Raw genomic sequence first — 19,983 nt, forward strand, 5'->3', positions numbered from 1 at the left:
ATCGTGAGCGCATCTACGCAGTGCTTATGTAACGCTATGCGCGGAAAAATAGTGACTATATATAAAGGTCAGTTTTTAACCAGCGGATGAGACAGACATATGTGATGTGATCTACTGACCTTTCTGCATGCTTCTGCGTAACGCCCATAACGAATGTCGACAGATACTGTTAGGCCAACTGAGACCCCTAAGCGCAGTTTATATTATAGTAGAGTGGGGAAAGAAGGAACGCTTTGTCGGATGAGACTTTTTTTTAAGCGTACAGTATTATTTCGTGTTATTTACGTGTATTTTCCAATGATAGATTCACTGTACAATATTATACTTGCTTTACCTAATTGTTATATATATGTATAATATATTGGGCTAAATATTTTTTTTATAAACAACATTATAAGCTACAGTTGGTCACATCTAACAATATGGAAAGTATTGTGATTAGCGGTATTTCGGGAAGATTTCCGGAATCGGAAAACGTGGAGGAGTTTTGGACAAATCTTCTAAATAAAGTTGATCTCGTTACAGAAGATGACCGCCGCTGGAAACCAGGTAAAACAATTCCGAACAATTCTATATTATAAAAGGTCTCGGTGTAGTGCTTTTTAAACGCAATGATGCGTTAAAAGTCGAAAAATATGAGACGAAACCGCACTGGTTTGCTTTTAGTCTGCGCCTAACGCGCTGTTACTATTAATCGCTCTACTTGACGTCTTCAGAGCAACAATAAAAAAATGAGTCTCGAATAAGAGGAATGTTTCACATAAAGGCCTTTTCACTAGGTTTATGGGGTCTACCAAAGAGAAATGGAAAATTAAAAAACCTCGAAAAGTTCGACGCATCTTTCTTTGAAATCCACCCAAAGCAAGCAAATAACATGGATTCACAACTTCGAATGCTACTTGAAGTCGTGTACGAAGCTGTGACAGATGCTGGTAAACAGTTTTGTTGCTTCTTTTAATGGCTGTAAAAATATAAGTTTTACGCTTCACAAGCCATTCTGTCTCTTTAAAAATGTATTCAATTTAGCTTTGCTTATGCGCAGGCGTAAACCCAAGTTCCATTGCGGGTTCCAACACGGGAGTATGGGTTGGAAACAGCAGCTCAGAAGTACGGGAGGCATTGACAAAAGATCCAGATACGACGGAAGGATACGTAATGACCGGGTGCTTTAGCTCGATGATGGCGAATCGAATCAGTTACTTTTTCGACGTTAAAGGTGACTAAAAGTTACACTTAAAGTCGGATTTTATTTTACTTTTTACGACCATCCATCTGCTAATAAACAAAAAAATATGTTTTTTTTACCATATTGTAACTATTGTATAGCGATCTCCCCACCCTACTATATACGTGAAGAATCGTTTATGTTGACGTTTCAATTTATAAAGGCACAAGCGTTTCAATGGATACAGCATGTTCGTCAAGCACACTTGCACTGCAAAATGCATTCGTCGCAATAAGAGATGGCTATTGTGATGCTGCAATTGTTGGCGGCACCAACGTGATTCATAAGCCACATGGGTCGCTTATGTGTCAGCAATTTAATATGTTATCGTCCGACGGATCCTGCAAGTCGTTCGATTCATCAGCAAACGGGTAGGTAGTTATCGGATGAGTAATTGGCTGATTGTATAAACTGTATAGGATGAGTGATTGTGTACACGTATGTCGCCTTCATCGTTTTTTTGTTTGTTTATGTTTAAGTTACGTGAGATCAGAAGCAGTAGTAGCCGTTTATTTACAAAGAAAATCTATGGCTGTCCGAAGCTATTGCGAAATTCTTAACGCCCGGACCAATTCAAACGGAAAAACAACAGAGGGTATCACATATCCTTCAGGTACTAAAACCACTTATTGTTTTTGAATTTTGTCACTCCTAAAAACATGAAATCTGGCATTAAACAACACACCGCTGCGTGGATTATCACACAAGTTTATTTAAACTTTAAACTAAAGGCATTCAGCAAGCTCGCTTACTCGAGGACACCTACAGCGAATGCGGCGCTGATCCATGCGCTGTTGATTACGTGGAAGCACACGGAACTGGAACAAAGGTTTGCAAATATAAAACTTGATTCACTGTAACATTAACATTTTGCAAAACAAAGGCTGGTGATCCGCAAGAGCTTAACGCCATTGATCGAGTAATGTGCAAAGAAGGAAGAAAACAACCGCTGCTGGTAGGCTCAGTCAAATCAAATATGGGTCACAGTGAATCCGCTAGTGGTTTATGCGGAGTGGTCAAGTGTGCAGTGGCAATGCAGATGGGGGTTATGCCCTCAAATCTGCACTTTAAGCAGCCGAATCCGGAAATTAAAGGTAATATTAATAATATAAAACACCCTTACTAAAAATACATTTAAACTGCTTGCTTGACGTTCTATTTGTCACGTATGCACGCACAGGGCTATTGGAAAACCGCCTAAGGGTCGTCACGGAAAACACAAAACTACCGAAAACTATCATGGTTGGTGTTAACTCGTTTGGGTTCGGCGGTACCAACGTACATGTTATTCTTCGATCCAGTGAACATGATAAGCCCGCAAATGAAATAAAACAACCGACCATCGCTCTGCTCACTGGTCGAACCGAAAATGGCATAAAAGGTTTGTTTTTGTCAATAATTTTAGATTCATTGGTGGACACATTTACTTATTTCCAGAGAAACTTGAATACTTTAGCAACTGCCCAATCTCCCGATTTTCAATGACCAACAAACTGGCAGAGGTTGCGACATCAAAACACCCATATCGCGGATTTATTATAAAGAAAGGAGAAAACGACACAGAGCCTATAGCTAACTTTGAAAAAGCAAAACCACGCAGAGATATTTGGTTTATATGCACAGGTAAACATTGAATTTTGATGTAAAATGTAAGAGATATAGAATAGATACACATAATATTACAACACACACAGGTATGGGAAGCCAGTGGAATGGCATGGGAAGACATCTGCTGCAGATTCCCGTATTTGCGAAATCTATTGATGCTTGTACTGATGCGTTAAAAGATTACAACTTTAACGTTAAGGAATTGATAATTGGGTCTAACTCCACAACCTACGACAATCTTGTCAATTCTGTCGTAGGACTGGTGGCAGTTCAGGTGTGATAACTCGTAACCGCAACATATAGTGGGGTGGGGGAAGATGGGACACCTTTAGCACAAAATATATAAATATCCTGGTCGTGTTTTAAACAATTAACAACGGTCTATGAAAGTCGCCAGGACAAGGTTTTATAATTCTTTGAATGTTCTTGTTTACTACCAAAATGTACGAGAAAATAGAATATAAAGGTGTCCCACCTTCCCCCCACCCTACTATAACAAAATTGTTAAGTTATTAAAATAATTGTAAACTTATTCATAGATTGGTCTGATCGATTTACTGAGGTCCATAGGAATAAGGCAATCAGGAGTAATCGGACACTCCGTGGGAGAACTTGCATGCAGCTATGCTGACGGGTGCTTAACGTTGGAACAAACAATACAAATAGCGTATCTTCGAGGGGTGTGTATCATAGAGGCAAAACTTCCTGTTGGAGCTATGGCGGCAGTCGGTAAACAAAGATTTAATAAAGAGATTCATTTTTACGGCAATGTTTACTTATAACCACAAACGACCCGTGTAGCCTGTAGAAGGGTCTATGAAAATGTTTAAGATAACAAACAAGTTCATTAAAAATGCACACCGATGCAGGTCTAACTTGGGAAGATTGTGAAAAATTGTGCGAAGGAGGAGAAGTGGCGCCGGCTTGTCACAATTCAAACAACTCTGTGACCCTAACCGGACCGAAAGATGCTATCACAACTATTGTGGAAAAATTACAAAAAGAAAAGGTTTTTGCGAGGATGGTCAACACAAGTGGTATTGCCTTTCATTCTAAGGACATGCAGTCGGTGTATCCAAGATTTTTAAACGAGATCAGAAAGGTAAACTTTTAGCTGTAAAATCAGCGCAAGATTTGATCTTTAAAACCATTATTGCCAGATTATCAAAGACCCAAAGGAACGTTCCAAAAACTGGATTTCAACCTCAATAAAGAAATCTACTACATCATATTCTCATAAAGAAAATGATATCGAAACTTTGAGTTGTTCGGCAGAGTACCACGCCAATAACCTACGAAATGTTGTTCGATTTCACGAAGGTGTACAAAAGATGCCTAGTGATGTCATTGTTATTGAAATAGCACCACATGCTTTGATGCAGGTAGTTTTATCTTTATAACCTGACTTACATCTGGGCAAAATAAGGTCACCTAGTTCAGGGTGTATAGGATGAAACAAATTTAAAAAAAATGGTGACACCTGTTATCGAGTCGGTAAAATCATTTTTCAAATATAGTTGAGTATATATATAGAGAAAATACATATTGATAGCTATATAATTTGGAGCATTTTATAGCCGGTACTGAAGAAGTCTCTCCCATTAAATTGTGATAGAGTGGTTCTGGCTGACCGCAAAGAAGAAAATGGAATTCAGACTTTGTTAAAAGGTCTTGGCAAACTTCATTGTCTTTGTGTTGATATAAACCTTGAAGGGATTTTACCAAGAAGACCACTCCCAACCCCGAAAGAGCTGCTACAGTTTCCAAACGACTGGGACCACGCGGAATCGTGGTATGTTCCCGGACCAGAAGCGTATTTTGCTCAGCAAGTGGACAACCAGTTGGAATCGCATCACATACTTGGTACCTTATAAGTATTCACACAACACAAAGCAGGTATAACAAATTTTATTTTAGACTTCTCAAGTGACTCAGAAAATAGTTACCTCAGTGGACATGTCATAGATGGACGCGCGATTCTTCCAGCAGCCCTTTATATACAATTGGCCTGGAAATCGTTCGCAAAATACCATCAAGTCGACATGGCTGGTTTTCCCGTTCAGTTTAATAAAGTAAAAATACAAAGAGCAACTACACTCCCAGTTTCTGGTATGGTTTTTCAATAACTTTTTAAACGCGTTTTAGATATTGGTGTTTTGTTTTAGGTAAAATCGAATTTGTCGTAAACCTTATTCCAACTGACAACAGTTTTCAAGTGTCTGAAAACGGTAATATAGTTTGCCTTGGTAAACTACAGAAGTTTGAAGGATCTATTGAAACGTTCCAAAAAGTGCAGGAAAATTGTGAGAAAATTTTAACACAAAAAGAAATATACAGAAAAATGCGGCTCTCCGGTTATCAGTACAAAGGGAAATTTCAAGCAATACGTTCGGCCACACAAAATGGTAATCTATAAATCAGTGAATATAGTTGTTTTCTAATCGTTTGTTTCTTATTACAGGTCAATATGCTGAAATACCCTTTGATGGTAATTACGTAACGTTTTTGGACGGAATGTTTCAATTGGAGTTGGTGGAAACTCCAAGACAAGAGTTAAAACTTCCAATTAGCATTGGAGGAATAAAAATTGTACCACAAACATTGGAGTCCGGATCTGACGAAATAGTCATACCTGTAATGAAGAGGTCGGTTTGCTAAATATTGATGTCTGTTGTTCAATTTTATAAAATATATGAGCTTATCTTAACTCGGAAAGGAAATACGTTTGTTTGCTTGAATTTCTGTAACCTCACCATGAAATTAATATACGAAAATATTTTTAGGAACTTTAAGAAAGTGGTTTCTTCCGGTTGTTGTGAAGTAAGCGAAATTGAGACCGTCGTCGCAACACGGCGAGGGCAAACTGAACAACCACTGCTGAAAAAGTACACATTCGTACCCAATATCGAAACGGAAGTTGCTGAACAGGATGATGTGGTTCAATTGTACGCAAAAGTTCTGGAAGAATACATCAATAAATTTTTCACTTCAAGTCCCACAACTTCAAAGACAACAAACAACAACGGGCTTGGAAAAAACTTCGACTTTTACGATTTTGAACGATCAGTAGCGAACGTCCATTTGCTGCGAATGGTAATTAATCTGGCTCAGAATAATGGTGAGTCCAATCATATATTGCAGAAAGTTTCCACTAAAACTAAGTTTGTTTTTTTTAACTGCAGTTCTTTTGAGAAACAAATCCAAGGAAGAAATGGTTAAAGAACACATTTCTGATCTTGTGTTTGATCCTCTGTTAAATTATTGCGTCTCCAATACAAACTGCATGGCAACAACGCTAGATGTATTTCTAGAAAATGCAGACAACTACGTTAGAGTAGCAGAGATACCGAATACATATTTTGGTAATCACCAAGGTATGAATTGTTAAAGTAAACCAACGCAGATTCTTTAGCGACTCGTACTGTGATGAACAAGACCATTACGGTCATCAATTTTGTTTATGAACCTTATAATCCAGTGCACCACCTCCGTGAAATAATAACGCAACACCTGGATTCTGATACAACCATTGAGTATGACTATAGTCCGTTGGGCTTTCAAGAAGGAGAATTGTCATCTTGGGACTCTTGGTCACATTTCAAACCACCACCAAGCCTTATGAATTTAGATCTGATTGTCACCCACAGGTTGTTTCAACAAGGTAATAACAACGTTTAAGCTCGGAGAAGTGTTAAAGGTGACATCTTTTTGGTCTTTGCTGTTAATTTGATCTTTACTTGTTAGGTGAAAAGGCGGCCAAACAGGTGTTACAGAACGCAATTGCCTGTGTCTCGGCAAACAAAGGCTTCATACTTCTACACGAAATCACCCAGCAAACGCTTGCACAAAACATGTGGAAAAATATGTGCACATCCATTGATAACACGATGGTCATGAAATACGTTCCTATTGAACAGGTATTGTCATAAAATAACTACAGTAGGTAGTGTCATAGATCTAGTACAAAATATAATTTCTGAACAGATAAAAAAGAGTTTGGAGGACTTAAACCTTGAAATAATTGTACACAAATCGGACGAAAAATTAGGCAGCCATCTCTTGCTGTGCAGAAGTCAAATTCCATTACGTGATAATCGCATTGGAATAACAGTGGATTATTCCAACGGATTCTCTTGGGTCGAAGAACTACAGGTAATTGTTTATACATGGAAAATATAAAAATGTAACTTGCTTTTAATTTATTTTAAAGGAAAGTGTAGCAAATGATGCGGAAGAAATATGGCTGATTGGGAAAAAAACGAATAGCGGTTTGGCAGGCTTAATGAAATGTTTACGAAAAGAGCCCGGCAGTAAGCAAATCAGGTAAACCTAATTGCTTAAAAAAACTAAGAAACAAGAATAAACTTGTTTATGTGATTTTAATTTTAATATAGGTGCTTGATTTATGATGGTGATAATCTTCCAATTTCAATGGACGAAATTATAAAGAGGAATCTTACATTTAATGTGTTTGAAAGTGGCCAATTGGGGACATTTAGACATACGAACATTGAACGACAAACACAGGTATACAATTTTACTGTACCACTACAAAGATATTTTCGTTACTGGTTTGGTCTTTTCAGGTGAAAGTGAACCGAGCCTGGGTAAAACAAACTGTTCAAGCTGATATTTCAACGTTGAAGTGGATTACAATGCAAGAAACATCCAGTGAACCTTTAGAATGTGCTGTTGCTTACGCGTCCTTGAGTAATAAAGATGTTGTAATGGCATCAGGCAAACTTCAAGAAGATACATTGGCCGGTAAAACGGACTCTTACAAATTTGAAAAGTTTCGATAAGAAGGATAAATAAAACTGTTTGTGATTGCAGATAATCCCGAATGGTTTGATATGTTTTTCGGCACGGGATTTAGTGGTTTTAACGAAAAAAATGAAAAGGTGATGGGTATAGTTCAAACTGGAGGATTGGCAACCCATGTACAAATTGAAACTACCTACCTTTGGAAAGTTCCTGATCAATGGTATAAATGTGCGCGTAACTATGCAATGAAAATAAAACTAAAACTATTATTCGCTACAGGAGTTTATGTGATGCCGCAACTGTGCCGTATGCTTATTGCATTGCGTTTTACGCAATTGTGGAAAAGGGTAGGATACGGAAAGGTGAAAGAGTACTCATTACAGATGGAGAGAGCGCATTTGCGGAAGCTGCAATAGGCATTGCAGTTGGAGCAGAATGTGATATCACCCTTACAGTATCGTCGGACGAAACCAAAGCATACTTAAAAGAAAGGTTTATGGGCGTACCAAACCTCAAAATCAATGATTCGAAGACAGCTTCGTTGGATTACCTGATGACCAAAACAAACGGGAGAGGTGTGATTAAAACGTTTTAGAGAAATTTGGTACATTAAAAATGATGTATTAATCCTTTTTTAAAATGTATTTCTACAGGAATGGACTTGGTTTTGACAAACACAACGTCAACAATCCGTCAGAACGCTTTTCGGTCAATTTCAAAATACGGAAGAATTATAGAGATAGAAAACTATGCAACAAGTTCGGATGTCAAATCAGGTGAACTGTTTTTCTGCAAAAAATATTCAGTCATTTAAAACGTTACAAATATTTTAAAGGCTCAATGCATTTTCGGGCTACCGCTTCTTACTGCAGTGTTACGCCGGAATGCCTCTTTGATGATGCCATGCTTGATCGTGAGCAAATAACAAACTTCCTAAGAGACGGTATCAACACTGGCATTGTTAAACCTATACGAAGAACTATATTTTCAAAGTATTGCAACAACTTTATACACGTTATTCAAATGTAAAGCATATTCTATATCATAAGGTACCAAATTCAAGATGCCCTTCGCCAGTTGACAAAAGAACAAGACGGCAGAGTTACTTTGATAAAAGTTAAAGACACGGATAGTGAGATAGATGTCGTAAATAGGTGATCATTTGTTTGAATTGTATCGGGGTTCAATATATAACACCAACAGCACTTTCAGAACAACGTTTGATTCAAAATTAACGTATGTCATTACTGGAGGACTTGGTGGGTTTGGATTAGAACTTTGCAACTGGATGGTAGAAAGAGGAGCAAGACATGTTTTGCTAACCACAAGATCAGGTATCACAGAAACTTGCCTATGCAGTACAATGGTGAAAATGATATATATTTTTTCATTAAAGGAGCAAACACTGCATATCAACAACTATACATCCGCAAGTGGAAATCAGAAGACGTAAAGGTCATCATAAGCACCGCTGATGTAAGCACAGCAGATGGGGCAAAAGAAATTTTAACTCATAATGTGGGTGGTATTTTTCATCTGGCCATGGTTCTAAAAGATGCACTGTTCATGAACCAGTCACCAGAATCTTTTAGTGAAGTTTGTCGCGTAAAGTGCGACGGGGTACAAAATTTAGACAGGTAGGAAAGGTTACTCAATTTTATACAAGTAATGCGAATGTATTATGTTTATTAAATTTCACAGGTATTCACGAGAATTATGTCCAAACTTAGAACACTTTGTAGTGTTCTCATCAGTTTCAAGTGCTAGAGGCAATGTGGGACAAACCAACTATGGTTATGCAAACTCGTTTATGGAAAGGATTTGTGAAATGAGAGAGCGTGATGGGTTTCCAGCATTAGCGATTCAGTGGGGAGCAATTGGTGATGTAGGTATTGCTGCTGAAATTATTGGTGATCAAAAAGTTGGTGGTTCCCTTCCACAATCCATGCAATCATCTCTAAAGGTATATTTACATATGGGGGAGAATGTACCAAATAGGACAATTGTTAATATTGTTCTATAACTTCTGTTGACTTTTGCCCATCCCGCGAGGATAAATAATTGGAATTCATTTATTTGATTATAATATTAGATAGACAATTAAGACAAATATTAATTTCAGATTTCAAACCAATTAAAATCTTGTGTTTTAGACACTGGATGTCTTTCTTTCACAATGCAAACATGTGACCGTCCTTAGTATCGTGGTTGCACCAAAAGATACCTCGCTTTTAGTAAAAAAGGACTCAAAAATAACAATGCCGCAAGCTGTAGCAAATTTGATGGGAATAAAGGTAGGTATAGGAAAGTTCATTATATGATTTGTGGATGTTATTACTTTTATAAATGTTTTTTTGTTATAGGATTACAAAATGGAGAAACAAAATGTACATATTGCCAACATGGGTATGGATTCATTAATGGCTGTGGAAATAAGTCAGATGTTAGAGAGAAATTATGGCTTTAAATTAACTGGAAATGACGTACAGCAGATGACATTTGAAAAATTGGAAAAGCTCTCTGCTAATGGCGGAAACAAAAATTATGTTAGAAACGACACAGAACAAGATCTCTTTGTGACGGTACACCCACAAGCACTCATAAAATTGAATGATTCCAACGATGTAAAAACCATGCCTTGGTTCTTTGTTCACCCCATTGGTGGATCAAGTCTGGTTTTCAAAGATATTACAAAACACCTTATAGGAAATGGTTTTGGTCTTAATTTTACAGAGAAGGCACCATTAACCACAATAGAGGAGTTGGCTTCACATTATTTGGAAGTAGTTGGGAAACAGCAAAGCTACAATTTAGTTGGTTATTCATTTGGAGCTTGTGTTGCTTTTGAAATGGCAATGCAATTGTCAAAGAAAAAGGAAACTATAAACCTTGTGTTGATAGACGGTTCACATTCATTCATTGCAGACAGTATTCAGGTAATAGGGATATACCGAACGAAAAATCATCAATATTATTCAGTTATTTTATTAGAGTTTTGTGGATTTAATGGGAGATGAAGATGCAAAGACGGTGGAAGAACTTCAAGAAGAAATCCCGAATGTAAAACAGTATAAAGCAAAGTTGCACAACTACACAAGGCTTCAGTTCGAAAGGGCTTCACTGACATATGAAAACATCCCTAGGTATTTACATTTTTTTTGTAACCCAGTGGATGATTGTTTACATTCCTTTTTTAATTAAAACAGTTGTTCTTTCTAATACATAAAGTAAGCAATATTTTTAAACTGAAACTGTTAATCAATAACTTTACATGAAGGGAAACCTTGGATGAAGAAATATCACGCTACAGCAAGCGTCTCGAGATGGCACACTTCTATAAAGTTAAAGGAAAATATCCTGGTGACATAACGCTGATACGACAAAAGAAATCAATCACGCATGACTACAACTTGAACGAAGTGTGCAATGGAAAAGTTCAAGTAATTACACAAGATGCAACGCACGAAAATATTATCAGGGCAAAGTATGGAAAGACAATTGCAGATATGTTGAATGACTTTTAATACACCATGAATCCTTACCACTACTATTATTGCAGTATGCATTTGTAAAGAGTTGGCCATATGTAAATTGTGTTCACTTTTTAATGCTTATATATATATCTACTTGTTTTACTGAATTAAAATCAGACAGAGGCAGAAAAACTTAAAACCTCTTTTTCATCTAACAACTTTATTTTACACCTTCATTGAGGTACCTTAGCATAATGTAAAGCCACCTCGAGCCTCATAATAAAATTTGTATTTTTTAAATGTGTTGGATAAAAGCATATATATTTTATTAGTTTTATTCTATATATTTTATGAAAATTTTAAATTAAACAGGATATTAGTATAAAAACATAATATTTGTATACTACATGAGCATCAATATTTGTATATTAACATTAAATAATCATGATCAACTGGTTTGTCAACAAACTTTGTACTCGGGGATTTTCATTGTTTTTTATAAACACAAATACCATATACATAGTTCAAAACTCTGGGACAAAAACAAGTATATATAGTAAGAAAAGAAAGATTAAGAAATGCAGCATTAATGGCCTACAGCTTGGTACCTATCAGTTATACTGACCAGTTGACCACTAATATGCAATTAAACTAACTAATACAAAACTTTGAGCACTTATTATTAGTGGTAGAATTTTACCATATTAGTGGTAGAACTTTACCATTAACAACAGTTACACATAGCAATAGCATAATACAAAACACTACATTTTTTCTTAAACCACTTTTAACGCCGAAGTAAACAATTACTAGCCTATCAATAATGGCCAAACTGGGAGCACTTTAAAAATGGAAACATAGGTTTTCACACTGTTGAAAAACAATTTAGTCATATTCTAACATATTTAAATCATTTTATCCCACAATCAATAATCAAGCTATTTACACATTATAATGTTACCATTACAAGTCCTATGCAATCAGCGAATCACACACAGAAATTAGTTGAAATATCAAAGTTACCCTACATACATGGCTACAACATAGTGCTCTCTTATGGTTATATTATATTAGTTCCGTACGGTTACACGAGAATACTCTTATCAAAAAAATATAAATACACCATGTAGGCTGCAGAATAACGTTTTAATAACAAATGACATAAAAAATTACATACCTCAACCCGTAACTTGCAGACAACCCACTAAATTTTTCAGACGTAGCCGTGGATCTCACTACTGGGACTCCAGCTTTTAACAGAACATAAATATGAAGCTAGTACTTAAAACCCAAAATGAAGTTTACTTAAATGGTCTAGTTTGCGTCGCGAATGGCTCACTATGCAGTATAAAATTTAATTTCGGTACATAAAACCATGCTTACCTGACAACATCAAACGCATGGCGTAATTTCAGCGGTTAACTTTAAGCGGGCTATTTAAACTCCCAGCCATAGAAATACCTACGTCTCTGGCTTGCACGGCTATTGCTCGGTAATGTAGGAGGATGGAAGGTAGTATATATATATGTATATATATAAATATGTCAAATTTACCACATTTTCTGATTACAGGTATATATACAGTAATCAGTTTTACCAGAAAATAATTAGTCAGGGACATGAGTGAGGCAACAAATAAATTTGAAGAAAATGACATGTTATTTTCGTGCGATTTAAAAAATTGTAATTTTACATTTTCTGACCCAGTAAAATTAAAAGAACCCAAATTGAAGCATCTTAGCGAAGATATCAATGCAGAAGAAATATGTAAAGTTTATGAGGAGGCAGTAAGGCGATGCAGATTGATAGGAATCAATTTCCCCGATGTTTATACAACACCTTTGGAAATATCTATCAAAACCATAACATATCTATTGATACAGTATAAAAAAGAAAAAAATATAGATCAGCTGTACATGCAATATACAAGTCTTTGTATGAATGCTAATGTGAGACTTGGTATGCCTCAACAACTAGCTGCACAATTTCTTATTAAAATTATAGATGCGATTGTGACTCTGAGTCAAGATCAAGATATAACAAGAGAGGCATCTGTGCTAACTGAATGCTGATAGGCTGAGGCAGATTGTTAAATGATGGGAACAACATTTAGATGATATCGGCAGAAATATGCAGACTTTTAGGATTCTTAAAAGAACATCTGCTGTTATTTTTTCAGACCACTAGATTTGAATCAAGAATCTCCTAGAGATATGTACCACCTTATTCGTAAAAAATTATAGGCCTACTACAGTTATAAAATTGAATAAATATACTAATATTGTACCATGAAGTCCGAATGTAAGCTCTCAATCTCATCCATGTAAACCAAATGCTTCTGGTATCTATGGTTCAACATCAGATGGAACGAGAGTAATAACCATTAATTCCTCTGTTCCACTAATAACAAAGCAACATAGCTTTGCTTAGTATACTCTGGTCACTGCAGCTTGTAGCTGTCAACATGCTAGTACTGTATAATAACTACCAGCCAGCAGAGGTACGTTTTTACAATGCATTTTCAACGACAAGGATAAATTGCATGTGAATGTGTTTATAGTTTATTACGCATTTAATAATAATCAAAGTATTCTCATCGCGAAATATGACGTTTTACATTCCGGAAACTATTCAACCAAACTTCTGGGTTACAGAAAACAATACCATATTGCACATCAAAATTAAAAAGTCAAAGTTAAACGACTTCTTTCCAGCGATATACATTTTGGCATAATTCATAGGTTTTAATCATGTAGTACAATCACGACACAAGAATAATAGTAATAAAATTGTAGCAATCAGTTAGGCATATAAAGACAAAACTGGTGAAGTAGGGCAATATACAAACCTCTTCATGAAACAAATTGTAGAACAGAGTTAAACAAAATAGAACCCATTTCTATTCATCTTTGAAACTAATCATAAAGGCAAAAAATTACTGTGGAGGCACCATTCAATGTAGAGGAAATGGTTATCTATTGGTGCAACACTAAATAGATCAATTGGTACTTTTTGTCGTTATAAATTTGCCACAGGAATTGCATCAGTAAATTGGAAAAAACCAATGACATTATATAAGGGTTAGTATAAGGAATATTGATGATCAAAAATGAATTGCGAATATATATATATATATATAGAGAGGGAGAGAAAGAGAGAGATAATAGGTGATGTAAGCTTGTATCTCCTTACAGCTTAATCAAATTTGCTCAATCGTTGATATGCAGCCTTTTAGAACTTGAACCATAGCCTGACAAATGTATCAGTTAAAAATGCAAGTGCAAAATTTATATTAGCAAGTAAATCATTATAACTAAACATAATGCTAAGAGTCATGAGGCAAACAGTCATTTTTTTGTTTGGCTTACTGTTACCTGGTATAAAGAGTTTATTAATACACATGTCAAACATCAGTTAATACCTAATTATTTGCCAACTAATTTATCTGTGCACCAACTCAGTATAAACAAATTTAACAGATCAAAAACTAACCTTGGAATGTTTGAGTTGAAGCTCCCCAAGCTCAATTAAATTTTTACGGAAGGCCGTGACCCTGCGACCTTTGAACTCTGTCAGTTCCTGCTTACCAACCTCAGACAAGACTTCAAATTTCTCCCTCGCAGTCTTTTGCTGAGCTTCGGCCTTTGAAAAAAATATTAGGAATCTGCATTGCATTGACTTGGTAAAACATTTCAAAATTGAATAAAATGTATATAGTTACACTATATGTACCAGTTTTTATTTCCCATTGAAAAAACGGTGAAGTTTGAACCAAAGATTACAAAGTGTTTTTAAATAAAAAAATTAGGTAAAAGCTATACGAATATAAGCACTCTGATTAACACTTTATGCAGACAGTAAACTTACCTGTGGTACATTCTTTCCCCTTGACCTTGCTTTGTCAAGCTCTTTGTTTGCATTTTCATAATTGGCCAGTGTACGAGCTCGTCGGTATAGAAGGTCCTTACATGCTTGTGTATCACGGAAGTAATATCTTAGAAGATCGGCAAGCTTCAAATCCACATCTGAAGCTGCCCTTGCCTCAAGTTTCTACACAAAATGTTGAATGGTGTATTTCATATTGAAAGTACTTGTGCAAAGGAATATAAAAACTTCTCTTTATTTGATTATTAACATTACCAAAGCTGCACAATGGACACAGAAAAATACTCTATTGTTAAAATTTAATTACAGCAAAAATGGCTTACCCGGACTTTCTCAAGTGATTCATGGACCTTTAGCAAGCTCCTAATAAATAATAACAACGGTAACAAATTAGTTAGGTGTAATATAATCTTTGTGGCCAACTTACCAAGCACGATTGTACCACAATTGCCTTGTTTGCATGAAAATAGGTAAGTACAATGTCTTATTTTTAACTTAATTTCCAAACAAACAAACATACACAAAAAAAATATATTTTTAACCGATATAAAAATTACAGAAAAACTGCATTACTACAGATGTGAAAAATGAAGTCTACTGATTCGATTAAAAAAAAATTTGAAAATATCATCACAATACCTGTCTAGTCCTTTTTTATGACTCATTGCAATTGAGTTCTCAACTGTAGCTAAGGACTGCAGTGCCATGGCAATATGAGAATAGTCATTCGCACATTCTGAATAACATGAAAATACATTTATTAAAGACTTTGTTACAATGAATGAAATCTGTTACAATGAATGAAACAGATACATGTAAATAAATGGTTTAATTTACAGCATTGAATTTTAATTGAAATATATATTAAGTGTAACATATACAAAATCAATTATGATGCCTACTTTTGTGTGTAATTGTAACTTTGTCAATTTTTAATGTTGCATCCTTGATTCTGATGTGGTATTCACTCATGAAAGATTTCTCATGCTCAAAAAACTCGTCACTGTCCTTTAAAATAACACGAACAAATTTAAATGCAATAGGTTGAGAAATTTAAGTAAGTCAAGCATGGCAGCATTTATTCCAGTTATTAAACAAAAGTTAAGTATCGTATCTAGTATGTTAACACTGTCCATTTTATCCATTCCTGATTCAATGTTTAATAAACACCTTTTAAAAAAGATAGAACTACCTACAACTACAAGCCTATAAAAAAAAATGAACGGCATTTTCCTTTAGTGGTCATCTGGTCAATAATAGTTGGGTCACTACAATGTACAATAATAATGAGATGAATATAAAATAGTACAATTACTTTTTGACCCGAGAGAAGTAGTGTCTCATCTGCTGTCTTGGTAATGTTTTTAAAAAATCCAGTGATTTTTTCTTTCTTGTTCTTTCCACGAACATTTAACTAAAACAAAATGTGTGCAAGTTAGTTATACAAAGAAGTAAGTGACTTAAGTACTACACCTTAATTACCTTTATTGATTTAACCCAATTGATGCAACAGATACAACTGTTAAGGTGTCTAAAAACTTTGTATTAATATTAATATACACTTGTATTAACTCCTGTTATTAACCATAAACCAAAGTTGAGTGCAAAATGAAATGTTTATGAATTACAAATTCTTCTCCAAAATGAGTCTGAAGTTAAAGTAACAGGCGCAGTGTTCCCTTGTCAGTTGTCCTATTTGTTAATCCTACAGGACTAGAAAAACCCCCAAAACAATTTCACACAATCAGTGTTAAAACTACCATCAATGTCCGTAAAACTACTATCCAATGCACGTAAGAATAAGTATGTATGTTGCATACCTTGCATTCGTTCATTTACAATGCACACAATTAACAAAAATTACTATATAGACATTTAACACAAATATTCTTGTACACAAGGATTAACAAATGTCTATATGACTAAAACCCAGCACTCACTTCTTTTTCATATTCAAGGAACACCCGAAAGTTGTGGCTGTTTTTAAGTGTAGGATGGGAGGCAAGACGGCACAAAAAGATTTCATGCATTGCTACTGTTTTCTTGAAGATCGCAAGATATTCTCTGAAATTAAAAGGATTTCCTTATTTACATTATCCAATACTAGTATTCTAGTAGATTACTTAACACAGAAAATGGATATACATTGTTTTCTTGCAAAAGAAAATTTGCTACATATATTTCAAAATAGATGCCAATTTGTCTAAAATTACAAGATATATATTTGATTAATTGCAATTTTTCCAATTTAAAATACATTCAGGACATTTTTATGAAGGTGGCTAAAATGAGTGGTTTACCAAAACCCAAAGAATACTATTTATAGTAACATGAATTTAGTTACACCACATGGACCTATAAAACCCATACCTATTAAAAATATGTATATATATATATATATATATATTTACAAATTCTACAATAAACATACGCTTCTAGTTCTTGCTTCATCCTGGAAAATTCTTCTTTAGTCATTGAGCCTTCTCCTTCACTTAGCTTTGCAAGTTTGTCACGCGAAGCCTCAAAATCGGGTCGCAAAGGAGAGGGGGGAATCTAATTTTAACATACGTATTAATACTTAAATATTTTGTATTTATGTTTATGTATTAGTTATTCTCAGGGACACTTTATTAGCAAATTGTTAGGCTTTACTTGGCTGGTGACATTTATGAGTTACACAATACTATTCTATTGTATAAGGGAAAGTCCAATGATGTGGCACGCTATGGAACCTTTATGCCATAGATAGCCCATTACCTTTGTTTTACACAAACTTCAAAGTGTGAACGCAGGTATAATCAAATCAGTCTGTTTATTGTTAAACCAATCTAACATTGAGTATTTATATAAAAATAGGAAATTCGACAATTCCAAGAAATATTTTTAACAGTATTGTTTTAAAAACACATGAATACTTTTAAGCAAGTTTGAACCTTTTTAAGTAGTTTAAGCATTCTTACAAGTATCCCTTTGTCCTAAAACATACAGTTAAACGATCACAGATACTAAGATTAGCTTGCATTGACGCACCAGTAAACCTGCATAACGCTCATCATCAACGTATGAATCGTGCAACCATACAAACTCTTCATGTTGACGTACAACAGAAAATTCATTTCCCTTAAATTCTTTCATCGTTGTCTGTAAAAAAAATAATTACTTTTGGACTTAGCACTAGTGATAACTAATAACTAAATAATACTAATTCAATGCAGCAGAATGACAAAAATAGCATCAAATCAGACTACAGTTAGTCAGTTTCACTACATATTACATTTCAGTGTAAGGCTAGTTTTTATGCAAATGAGTCGAGTTGATTTGTAAACACAAAGTAGAGAATTCAGGTTAAATATACCTTGGTGTGAACGGTAAATTTTACTTTATCTTTCTCACTTAAAGCATCAGAGATATCTACTAGCAGAGAGTTATCTGTCAAGTCAACACTGACAGATCTTTGACCATTTCTTTCTCCTCCATCTGCCAGCAAGTCTGGACTATCATCCATTCCGTCCTAGATGGAAAATACATTAAAAGTTTAACACTGTATTGAAATCAACAGCAAAGGGTAAAACTACATGGAGCATACTACATGGCCTACAATATCAATTATATATAAGTCTATTACAAAAAAATTAAGTTTGTTAAGGTAATGAAAGCTTCATTTCCAGTAATCCAGATATGCTGTGGTTTGACATTGTATAGAACGACTTAATGGTCAGACACATATCTTGTTTCGGTAAAATGATAGGCTTACACATGTAACAGAATGAAAATGATGCCCATACATGCATTCGGTGGATGTCGTGTATGTAAAGTAATACTTACCATCATTTTTATCAGCTTTTTAATAACTAGAAAGCTTTAAATTATTATTATGCAATAAGCTGTTTTACAAACAAATCTGCATGGTAGAAAAACTCAGTCATTGTTTACTATAAAATTGTGGCAGTCATAAATGTCGTAACAATTGAAAAAATAATGCAAAACCTCACTTTGACAGGTTAAATTTTAAATGAAATATGGCAAATAAAGCAGTGATTGAACAACAAAAATCGGTTACACATTACATTAGCAAGCCAAAATTTTAACACAGAGCACAATTCAGAAATATTTGCAAGTTATTGTATGTTGTTTTCTTTTAACTTTGTGGTTTCGTTATTGAACTAATCTGTATGTTACATAACGACCAGCAGTTTCACTAGGTCGCACAATTTTGACCACTTGTCCACGTTTAAGTCCAAAATAACGTGCAACTGGGTCTCCAGCCTGTATCCTGGGCAGTTGGTGATCTTTTAACTTGTATCGAGTCAAAAGTTCTGACTTTTCTTCAGGAGTTAGTACAACATGTTCTGGTACAAGTTCATGCTCAGTGATATTGATCAGCAGTTCCTGTTCCAAGAACTGCTCTAAAATATATTTTGGTGCCATATCAAATAGTGATTGTTTGGCAGAAGGAGTCATGCTTTGTTGCACAACAATTATCGCTCTTTGAATATTTTCTTCTTGCATCCTCTGGCAATATGTTTTGATAGTTTTTACACCAACCTTTGGCTCCTCGGGGAAAAAAACAAACATTTGATCAGTGGGATCATCATTATGGGCCACCAGAATGGTTAAATCTTGTCTACCAGGCCTTCTTTCACTCGGTTTATCGCCAAATTCTTCTTTGAATTCTTCTAAAGATTGATCCAACTCATGTTGAGTTACGAGGTAGCCACGATCATGACATAGCTGCATAACAGTCTTTCTTATTCTCCACAGTCTGTAGGTTTCAGCTTCATCATCCATTTTAATTAAAGGCTATCAAAACTTCTTAATCAACAAACACAGCACTGTAAAAACAAACGCACCCAAGTTAATAACTTTGTGACAGGCACCGGACGCCACCTCGCGTCACGTTTTTCTTTCGTTACACATCGCCTTAACAGAGATCCTCACGAAATTTTATCATTATGTAAAATTGTAGCGGGCAATGGTAGTTTTCGATAATCACTACAAAGTGGTAAATTCACCCTAATCGCGCAAACA

The 19,983-nt window shown here is 35.1% G+C and overlaps 3 protein-coding genes across 5 annotated transcripts; 1 reads left to right on the forward strand and 2 right to left on the reverse strand.

The window, feature by feature from the left end:
• The first annotated feature begins 415 nt into the window (after positions 1-415).
• On the forward strand, positions 416-11,600 carry LOC149736462 (fatty acid synthase-like). 2 transcript variants are annotated; one of them, XM_089876695.1, is made up of 37 exons: positions 416-549; positions 780-932; positions 1,043-1,216; positions 1,389-1,596; positions 1,705-1,838; positions 1,957-2,054; positions 2,109-2,319; positions 2,406-2,606; positions 2,663-2,848; positions 2,920-3,107; positions 3,373-3,562; positions 3,703-3,935; positions 3,994-4,215; positions 4,411-4,696; positions 4,751-4,942; positions 4,999-5,238; positions 5,295-5,478; positions 5,617-5,951; positions 6,016-6,207; positions 6,312-6,494; positions 6,578-6,750; positions 6,818-6,985; positions 7,044-7,156; positions 7,228-7,360; positions 7,420-7,597; positions 7,667-7,817; positions 7,877-8,172; positions 8,251-8,373; positions 8,433-8,589; positions 8,647-8,751; positions 8,810-8,931; positions 8,994-9,234; positions 9,299-9,560; positions 9,751-9,891; positions 9,961-10,533; positions 10,589-10,740; positions 10,875-11,600. In XM_089876695.1, the coding sequence occupies exons 1-37, from the start codon at positions 423-425 to the stop codon at positions 11,119-11,121; spliced, it is 7,272 nt and encodes a 2,423-aa protein (XP_089732821.1). In that variant the 5' UTR covers positions 416-422; the 3' UTR covers positions 11,122-11,600. The 2 variants fall into 2 exon arrangements, with proteins under 2 accessions (XP_089732821.1, XP_089732822.1); XM_089876696.1 differs by having other exon boundaries at positions 9,299-9,482.
• Positions 11,601-13,608: 2,008 nt separating this feature from the next.
• On the reverse strand, positions 13,609-18,920 carry LOC149736463 (sorting nexin-6-like). 2 transcript variants are annotated; one of them, XM_089876735.1, is made up of 13 exons: positions 18,781-18,920; positions 18,311-18,466; positions 17,986-18,096; positions 17,387-17,508; positions 16,896-17,019; positions 16,271-16,369; positions 15,858-15,963; positions 15,595-15,691; positions 15,383-15,406; positions 15,279-15,318; positions 14,938-15,120; positions 14,563-14,712; positions 13,609-14,320 (listed from the first exon to the last, which is right to left on the reverse strand). In XM_089876735.1, the coding sequence occupies exons 1-13, from the start codon at positions 18,784-18,786 to the stop codon at positions 14,270-14,272; spliced, it is 1,269 nt and encodes a 422-aa protein (XP_089732861.1). In that variant the 5' UTR covers positions 18,787-18,920; the 3' UTR covers positions 13,609-14,269. The 2 variants fall into 2 exon arrangements, with proteins under 2 accessions (XP_089732861.1, XP_089732862.1); XM_089876736.1 differs by lacking the exon at positions 15,383-15,406.
• On the reverse strand, positions 18,856-19,845 carry LOC149736464 (DNA-directed RNA polymerases I, II, and III subunit RPABC1). Its single transcript, XM_089876758.1, has one exon. The coding sequence runs from the start codon at positions 19,741-19,743 to the stop codon at positions 19,111-19,113; it is 633 nt and encodes a 210-aa protein (XP_089732884.1). The 5' UTR covers positions 19,744-19,845; the 3' UTR covers positions 18,856-19,110.
• Positions 19,846-19,983: the final 138 nt, after the last annotated feature.

This window comes from Ciona robusta, chromosome 4 (genome assembly GCF_009617815.1).
Source record: "Ciona robusta chromosome 4, ASM961781v2".
Classification (NCBI taxonomy): Eukaryota; Metazoa; Chordata; class Ascidiacea; order Phlebobranchia; family Cionidae; genus Ciona; species Ciona robusta.